This window comes from Pavona decussata, unplaced genomic scaffold, assembly GCF_977016875.1.
Source record: "Pavona decussata unplaced genomic scaffold, jaPavDecu1.1 SCAFFOLD_93, whole genome shotgun sequence".
NCBI classification, from domain to species: domain Eukaryota; kingdom Metazoa; phylum Cnidaria; class Anthozoa; order Scleractinia; family Agariciidae; genus Pavona; species Pavona decussata.
In genome coordinates this window covers 1,465,505-1,475,366 of record NW_028145510.1, presented here as the reverse complement: position 1 = coordinate 1,475,366, position 9,862 = coordinate 1,465,505, and the positions used below count along the sequence as shown (strand labels likewise).

Sequence of the window (9,862 nt, the reverse complement as noted above, 5' to 3'; positions counted from 1 at the left end):
TCGAGAAAGGTAGCTTCTCGAAGTGAGATGACAAAAAAAACCATATATATGGTAATTCTGTTCCCTCTCCTTCCTCCGACAGCTCGGCGGGACTCAGTGGAAAATGCATATCTGTGTTTACCCGGGGTTTTCGCAAATATTAGATTGGATAAAGCAAATATTACCGGAAACAGTGATTGAACTAAGCTTTGCTTTTGGCGCTCACCAGAGACGTTCACCAGAAACATGAACCGGCATGGAAAAATGTATCGACTCCATGTCGTCCTCATGTGTTACCTGTCGCTATATAAAGTCATAAAAATCAGAAGTGAATCGTGTCGCGGAGAAAGATCTCAGCAAGGATTCGCTCTCTTTTACAAAAACTACAGCTCCAGCGTCACAACTCATTATTCCGACTGCCTTGATTCGTGTGTCGATGACCCAAGTTGCATGAGCTTGAATTTCTGGCTGGACACGAATCAGTGTGATTTGAACTCTCACTCGAGAGAAACCTGTCCGGCCTGTTACATGGAAGCCTCTGCCCGCTACATGGGAATGGCCAGATATCCAGGTAAATGGCAGGGAAAAGCAAAGTTTTCGATTTTAAAATAATTAATTTAACAACAGTTACAGTTATAGTGTTGAAATAACCCTTTGAGTTTATAACGCATATGTCAACGATTTTCATGGCAAAAATCGTAAATTCATTACTCTGACAGACACCAACACGATGTTTGCGCCAAAGTCCTGCAGCGAATTAATGAATCTCGATTCTACTGTAAAACAAGGCAATTACGCGATTGATCCAGATGGCGAGGGAGGACTGGAGCCATTCACAGTCTATTGCGACCTAACTTACAAAAATGGAGTTGGCGTGACAGTCATCAGTCACGACAGTGAAAACAGAACTTTGGTGGATGGATATGAAGACCCAGGGAGTTACTCACGTGACATTCATTACACGGGAGCGAGTCTTTCCCAGCTGGCGAGTCTCACAACAGTCTCTTCACATTGCGAACAGTTTATCAAGTATGAGTGCCTTTCATCAGTTTTGTTGACGAATGAAAAAAACGCTGCAAGCGGATGGTGGGTGTCACGTGATTCTACTAAGATGACGTATTGGGGCGGAGCATCACCTGGCAGTGGCAAGTGCGCATGCGGGATGAACAACACATGCGCACGTCTAAGTGCAGGTTCTATTAACGGTTGTAACTGTGATGCAAATGACGGTGTTTGGCGGGAAGACAGCGGTCTCCTTACTGACAAGACGCATCTTCCAGTTAAACAGCTCAGGTTTGGAGATACTGGCAGTAGCTTCGAACAAGGATACCACACACTTGGAAAATTAAGGTGCTATGGCACAGCATAAACAGCAACATTGATTGAGTGCTTTGCTCAGCACTTTTAAGAAGTGCACAACATTCCATTTTGTTTGTTGTTGATAAATTTAAGATAAATATAAGAACTCCGTAGGAATTGTTTTTGAAGTTTGATCATAGTGGTTTCGCTATAGAGCTGTTTAGGTAGACAACAATGAAAATGATACAAAATGTAACACAAGACAAAGAAATATCATATTAAACCGTTCGCTCAAATTCAGCTGTCAATCGCTGGGCCCTCCCTCAGCTAAAAACTATTAACCGTGTTTGGAGGGACCGTCACGACAAAATAAAAGTACTGACGGGATCCTGCAGTAAACTGGATCTAATCAGCAATAACTGAATTGTAGAAGAAATAATCCAAAAAAAGAGCAAGGTTGATTTCACGGTCAGAGAAATGTATTTTTTCAATGGCTTTCGAAATATTTGAAAATTATATTTCTCTGTCAGTGAAATCAGCCTTGCTCTTTTTTGGATTATTTTTCCTGCCTCATATGAATTACGAAGCTGGAGAACGGAATGGCTCGTCGTAGCCGGAGGCATACAGTGGAGGAATTACGAGAAGGGCGTTAGAGGGCCAAGGCTTCAAAATGTCCCAGTTCAAAAAAAATATATATATATATACAAAGCCCATGCAGTCGATTTTTGTTGACAATTTTTAATTCATTTAGCTCTCCCCCCTCCCCTCGAGAGGGAGAGGTTAACCCCGTGAACGGTCGTTCCCAGCCTCTATTTTAAAATTAGTACGCAAGGTATATTTGTGTGTTTGGGACTAGCCATAAGCAATTTCGAGGATGTATATCTTTAGGCGTTTATCTTGTAGGCTTGGAATTTAGTTGACTGCGCCGACTACGGAGTTTGGACTTCCCATAAACCACTACGATCATAAAGAGCGACTGGCGACGAGTCTGTGAATGGCGAGAAAAAATTACCAACACGCGACCACAAAAGAATGAAAGATTTTGTGAATGTATGCCGTGTTACATCGTCAGTGAGACCAAAAGTAAGATTGCATCAGTTAAACTTGTTTCATCTGTGTTTAGTGTTGTTTTTTTGCACGGCTCCTTAAGGTAGATCATTTGATTTAATGATTCGATTTAGTGTATAAATAACGATGATGACGATGTTGATAACGTTGAAGACTTCGTTTTGTCAACGATGAAGGAACCATTCTACAATCGAACGAGATCAGTAGAATTACTATATAGTAAAGCTAAACATAGCCAAGGAAAATGAGAACACTTTCAGGAAGTCCGTATGGCGAGAAGTAGATAAATAAAATGTTGAAATCGCTCGTGAGTTCAAAACACAAACATGGCTGAGCCACAGCTGTAAAGGGTATTATTCTGCCTTTAATTTATAGTTGTATCTAAGTAAGATTGACAACTTGCATAAGTGAGATGAAATTTGATATACCATTTAATGAGCATTAAGGTTAATTTTCAGTTCTTGTCAAAATTTAATTTATGCCGAAAGCTCAGTTAAAGAATTCTCCGGAGCCTGAGTGGGAACCGCCACACTTGGATGAGATCTACATTAACTGAGAGGCAGTTAAGTAAATATCTGCTTGAGTAAAGCAAATATTCCGGGAGAGAGTGCTGAACAGGAAGTTAACAGGAAGACGAAAACTTGAATGGAATCCATTTCCCCTTCTTCTGTTAAATATCTCATCTCCTGTCGTTTCAAGCTCTACAAGTCAGCAGCGAATCGTGTCGAGGCTGTTCCTTAGCACTCACTAGACTTTAAAAGGAACATTAGAACATGAATCAATTCTATCTTTCCCTTGCTTGTTCCCTCAAGTTCTGTATCAAAACATACAGGGCAGAAGCGAGAAGCGTCGCGGAGGAAGATCTCAGCAAGGATTCGCTCTCTTTTACAAAAACTACAGCTCCAGCATCACAAACAACTATTTCGACTGCCTTGATTTGTGCCTCGATGACCTAAGTTGCATGAACTTGAATTTCTGGCTAGAGACGAATCAGTGTGATTTGAACTCTCAGTCGAGAGAAACTGTAAGGCCTGTTACATGGAAGCGCCTGCCCGCTACATGGGGACGGCCAGATATCCAGGTAACAGTTGTATTGGAGGTATAAATTTTAAAAAGATTTTACTGATTTGAATCACGGGAACAATCACAATCTCATTTTCACTGTTGAAGAATCAGGCAATGAGGAGTTCTCGCCCAAATTTTTAGAAAACACTAAGTTTGACGAGCTCTTTTAATTTATGGAGACCATTTATTTTCAGCTGGTTTTGTTGTTTGTCGTAATGTGTGCTAATAAGGCTGAACACAATTAAATGTAAACTCACAGACACATGATGGCATCCTTATACGTCAATACATACCTCCCTCCGGATGTTATGAATATTCATATACATAAAATACATAAAATTTTACCACCATATGCATGTGTTAATTCATGCAGTTTCATTTAAAGTTCAATCCGTAATTTGGAAGATTGTTGTCACTCCCTACAAAACAACAAAAAACAACATCAACAACAACAACAAGAACAACAACAAATCAACATTATTGTCGATAACAGATGAAGGAAATGCATGGTTTCGCAAGTTTGTAATTTATAGCACTGCGTGCTACTTACAGTGTGCTTGAAACACTTATAAAATTGCTTTTTCGTGCATTATGATAAAACTACTATTCTTATGTCATACGTATACAGATTAAAATAATTTAAAGTTGGCCTAAAAATCGTCCAAATCCTCCTTAGAATTCTTGTTAACTAGTTTTAAATCCCTGATATGATTTTCCTGAAAACTGCTTACCGATCAAACTAGAAGCCACCGATCCTGTTTTTCTTTTTTGTGTTGGTAGTTACATAAACAATAGCCTCCATTTGGCGCGAAAATATGCTCAGATATTTGTCCGTGGACATTATCTGATCCGAGAAGCGAACAGTTTTCCGAGAGCGAAGCTCGAGGAAAACTGTGAGCTTCGAGGAGCAGAAAATGTCCAGGGACAAATATCTGAGCATATTTTTAAAGTCAAGTGGACGCTATTGTGGTTAGTATCCTTCAAATATTTTTCGCAGCATGTAGACACGAGCTTGAGTATTTGAACATTTTATTTAAGAACAGTTCACCGTCAAAAACGTTTAGAGCGTATGTTGTTTTCTGATACTGCTTTACCGACCAGCAAGTTTATCTCTCCTTCTGTCACAAAAGCAAACCGTTCCCCCATCTTGACATTAATTTTAATTTTGAAATTGGGTAATATCACTTGGGTAATATCATCGGATATTCCCCAGTTTTAGTTGGGGTATATTCGGTCACGTGGGGCGTTTAGACCAATCGCGCGCGAGCGAAAATATTTGATGGATTATAAATCTGCGATATTAAGAGCTTTCCTCCGGATAAAAAAGAGGAAAGGTAAAATGTAAATTTTTTTTATCTACGGAGCCCCAAGGAACTCTCGCCTGGTAGAATTGCAATTTGGAAGCAATTTATTAGCCTCGAACCAAACTTTGGGTACTCTGGCGATCTCGATTTTAGTTCAGTTTCTTCACGATGAATGACTGTTGCCAGGGGTTCTTTTTTTGTCAATTAATATAGGTTAGTCGGAGAACGTGCAGCATACTCGCGACACCTTCATATATTAATTTTACAATTTGCCATGACTTTTTCCGTTCTGAAAAAGTGAATATGTAAATGTGAGTGTCTGTATTTGAGTCCCGCCAATGCATGTCTTCCTTCAACGGCAAATAATTAGAGATTTAACGTAATTCCCTTGTTTTTCTGTAGAATCCAAAACGCTGCGCGGGGTAACTATCTTCTGTTTGTGAGCTTTTCAATTTCGTGTGGCTTTGTTGACTTATTTTGCGAATTTGTTTTTACGAAATCTAAACGAACATTCTACAGGATTGGCTGGATGTCAATGCTGAGTGAAATTCTCGGAAAGGAATTATTTAAGTTGCCCTATTTACTGATTTTAGAAGAGAAATGGAGTGTGGTTTTAGATAGGCTCGATTACCAGCCGCTGTTCGGGAAAATGAGCCAGCGCTCACCCCCTCGAAGAGAAAGGCCGGACCCAAGGGAGTGGCGGAGATCGAGCCTAGTTTTTAGATTCAAGCAAGGCAAAACCCCAACCCCCTGGGTCTACTGGATGACGATCCTCAGCCAAAAGCAAAGCAACGAAGAAGTACTTTGGCTACTGTCAACTGTCTGTAAGAGTTCTTTTGAGACTGGAAGAGATTAGGGTTGGGATGTCGACGAAGTACCTCAAGTAGGTGGTGAATGTTCAAGTTCAAGTTTATTAAAAAATGTTAACAAAATTCAAAGACAACACTAACCCGCAAGTAGCTAGAGCTAATCTAGGCGGGTGGTGATTAGACTAATTTACAAGAATAAATTACATTTTACAGAAATCTATATGCAATTTGCCCGTGAGTCATAAAAACATTGAAAAAAAGAAAGAAAAGAAAATAAGTGAACATATGAAGAAAAGAAATATAAATTGCTATACTCTAAATAGATTTAATTACGATCATGTTGTAACTTTCAGTTCTGAAAACTCAGAGATAAGAGTAGGAATGCCAACATAATCATCCTCTTTTATTAAAATATGGAATAACAGGTCTTGCATTTTTCTCTTAAAGCTGTGCTTGGGTAATTTTCGAAGTTCTAAGGGAATACTGTTCCATACTTTAGCCCCAAGTCGAGAAAAAGATTTAGATTGTTGGTTTAGTCTCGAATATTTAATGTGGTAGTTACCAGTTGAGGAGAATCTCGTATTATAATTATGTGTCTCTCTTGAAAAGTAAAAAAGATTAGAAATATTACACGGTGCTAATTTATTAAAAACATCATGCATTAGAGTCGAGATTGATTGTGAATGTCCACCTTCTTGCTTAAACTTAGACTTAGCTAGCACTACACAAACTCGCGAATTCATAAATGTTATTTGTATTGTACTGCACCTCGAGCTGTCCTGGATAGGACTTTGCAATGTGTGTATGTTGATGTATAAAATCAGTTGTGGCTTTTACAAGGTCCTGTGACACAAACGTTTTTATTAATGTCCGGTTGTGACTGGTTTCTAGTGTATTTGTTCGCTAAGACTCCCAAGCATTTTTGAGAGCTAATTTTAAGCAACAGTATTTGTAGAAAGCCTTAAAATACAAAACAAAGTATGGAATTTTTTTTCCAAATTGAAGGTTAATTACTCATACCGGTACGGCAATGAGTCACGGTTTCGGCTCTGATTTTTCTTTACGCGTACCTTTTGTGCATGGCCGCGTTAGATCTGGGTACGAGTTGATGGATGCTTTACAATGCGTGATTCGCCGTTGTTTTGCATGAAGAAGCGACGCATTTTGGGTACTTTTCAATTGTATTGCTGGTTTACATAAGTGTTTGCCCTCGATTCACGTAGTAATAATGGTGGTACGAACTTTGTCCTTATGTTCAACTTGAATGGAGAAGTAAACCATAAATGCAAGCGAGAGACACTGTCAGTGGCTTTCACTGCTTAGTGCTTACTCTAATGTCTTCGCTGAAGTATAAACGCTTGGTGCTACACCAGTTTCCGGGAAGAGGGGAGGGGGAGGGGGGGGGGGGGGGAGGGCACCAGTTCCTGTAGTTCTGCAGAGGAAGAAGCAAATAAAATCCTAGTATCACCACCATAAAGTGGCAAATTTAAGCTCAAAAAATCTAAGCCTATTCGATCGGCGCAGACTTGAAATAATAATAATAATAAAAAAAAAAAACATATACATGCATCATAACATTTCACTGTATTTATTACCGTCAGTTAATTACATATGATTTTCACTTCAGCAATGCAAGAAAACACAGTACAATTATATGTAAGCTCCTCGGCTCCGTATCGTGCATTTTGAAAACTCTCAGGACGAAAAATGTTTAAAAAAAGAAACAAACTACGCATAAAATATCTGAAACACTGACTTAAATTCGCAAATTACCAAATTAAAATAGCAATAATTTTAAATTATAACCAACCCCGAACTAGGCATGTTTTTGTCTCAACCTGTCTGTGGACCTCTGGGTTTTGATTTGCAAGTCTTTTACCCTTGCGCATTCTCCAGTTTTATTCCATTAGCCGAGAGGTAAAGGCGACAAATCGGTTTTAAAAATAGAAACTCTTGGTGTTTTTAAATTTTTAGATCGACGACATATTGCTTCCTAATAAGCATAAAGTTGAAAAATTAATGACTAAAATAAATCATTTACCTGGGACGCGAAATTATCCAGACAACAAACTTTCTTATTTTAGTATTTGTAGTGGTTCTAAAGTCAAAATGCGTATTTAGACTCAAAATCTGCCTTTCCATCCTTGCCAAAACAATATTTTAGTTCACTTGTGCTCTCTGAAAACGACACGATATCCTATGTATGCTTCCGTTGTCAGGTTTTTATTCCACTGCTCTAGGCAATCTATTTAATTTGAATTTTCGGATCCGTGTAGAGTTTGTTACCCCATATTTCAGCAAACGCCAAGATACTCCAAGATACTTTTTCTGCAATTTATCTGAAAAATATTTGATATGGACGGTTTGTGTCCATTGTCTTTGATCTTACCATGGCAACCAATTTTACGCAGGAAGTTTTTTCATAAAAATTGAAGATCCAACAACAACAACAACAACAACAACAATACTTTATTCCACGCCGTTATAATTACAATAGAAAATATAAATATATACATAGAATAGATGAAAGGGGTGCTGGCTGCCCGAAATAACCTAGAAGTTAAAAATGCCAGGCAGCCAGCTGTAAGAAAAGATATTTAAATGTTAAGGTCAGGGACACAAGAACAAACACACATAAATACACACAAAAATGAAGGAATATTCGTTTTATTGCTAACACTTTTATATTCTTAGATCATGTCAGTGTTCTTTAATTGGTTTTCATTACTTTACGTTCAATTTTGGCGATTTCCTGAAGTTTTGGGGAAAATCCAGAAACCCAAGAGTTTCCAAGATGGCCGCTATTTCGCAATCATAACGAAATTACCAGGTCATATGACATCATCACTTCTCGTTGTTGACCTCAAAGAAAACATCTTTTGACGTACTATCCATCCTCCAAATCTTATAGTTTTTATCTTTGCGAAATTATGGAGGTGTAAGGGAAATACGCCCCCCCCTCCCCTCCCAGAAGCCAAATTAAAAAAAAGCCTGGTCTAGATAGGGCTAAGAAATGAGAGTTTCTTGGACCATTCAGAGAACGGCACATATACACAGCAGCAAATTCCTAAAAACATAGGAACACAATGCGTGCAGAACCGATGACTATTTCTGACATGGTTTCTATCAAAGACAGTGGATGTCAGTGACCCGGATGTAATCACTGCAAACAATGGAACATCCTATGCAGGTTTTGTGCCTAAAAGAAACTCGATTGCTACAGGTCACTCACTTACTCACTCATGCCCATATGCCGGCTTGGCATGTAGGGCAGCAACAAAATTATGCCACTCTTGTCTGTCCCTGGCCAACCTGTGAATAGTTTCCCAGGTATGATGTAAGGTCTTCAGTTCTGCTTCCACAGTCCGACGCCAGGTGATCTTGGGTCGTCCTCGCCCGCGTCTCCCCTCTGGTGTCCAGTGAAGGGCTGTGCGAGTGATGTTGCCTTGCTCCCGTCGCATGGCATGTCCGATCCATTTTCATCGTCTTCGCATAATGATGGTTCCCATGCTGTCCTGGTTGCGGCGAGCAAGAACTTCTTGGTTGTAGATGGTTTCAGGCCAGAATATACGTAGGATTCTTCTGAGGTTTTTCGTGTGGAAGGTGGACAGCTTATTGAGGTCGCTCTCTGTCATCCTCAAACATTCCGAGCCGTACAGTAGGGTGGAGATTACACAGCTCTGGTACAGTCTTAGTTTGGTCTTGGTGCTGTACTGGGATGACTTCCAAACGTTGTTCATCATTCTAAACGCATTTCTGGCCTTACTGAGGCGGTTCTTGATGTCCATGCCTGCCCCACCGTCATGTCTGACAGTGCTCCCAAGGTATGTAAATTCTTCGGTCGTTGGTAGATCTTCTCCATTTACTGTGACAGGTGATGGGTTTGATACGTTCAGCATCATTACCTCCGTCTTCTTCTGGCTGATCTTCAAGCCTACTTGCTGTGCAAAGGTATTTAGACGGGACGTCTTCTCCTGCATGTGCTGGTGGGTATGCGACATAAGTGCTAGATCGGCAGCAAAGTCCAAATCTTCAAGTTGTGTCAAGAGGGTCCATCTGATGCCTCGCGCTTGGTCTGCTGTTGTCTGCCTCATCACCCAGTCGATTGTCAAGTTGAAGAGCATCGCAGACATACAACAGCCTTCTCTAACACCGGTCTTCACGCTGAAGCTGGTCTCGCTGCTTCCTACCCTGCATGTGAAGCTGTTGTAGAAACTCTTGATGACAAGAACAATCTCCTGCGGTATTCCATATGCCCTGAGCATTCTCAGGGCATATTTTCTACAGGTATTGTTTGCAAAATGTTGTTGACCTTCTTGTATTTTTATGAAAAGTATC

The 9,862-nt window shown here is 39.8% G+C and overlaps 1 protein-coding gene across 1 annotated transcript; it reads left to right on the top strand.

The window, feature by feature from the left end:
• The first annotated feature begins 243 nt into the window (after positions 1–243).
• LOC146473516 (neurexin-4-like) lies at positions 244–2,251 on the top strand. Its single transcript, XM_085118387.1, has 2 exons — positions 244–550; positions 699–2,251. The coding sequence occupies exons 1-2, from the start codon at positions 244–246 to the stop codon at positions 1,346–1,348; spliced, it is 957 nt and encodes a 318-aa protein (XP_084974513.1). The 3' UTR covers positions 1,349–2,251.
• The last annotated feature ends 7,611 nt before the right edge of the window (positions 2,252–9,862 follow it).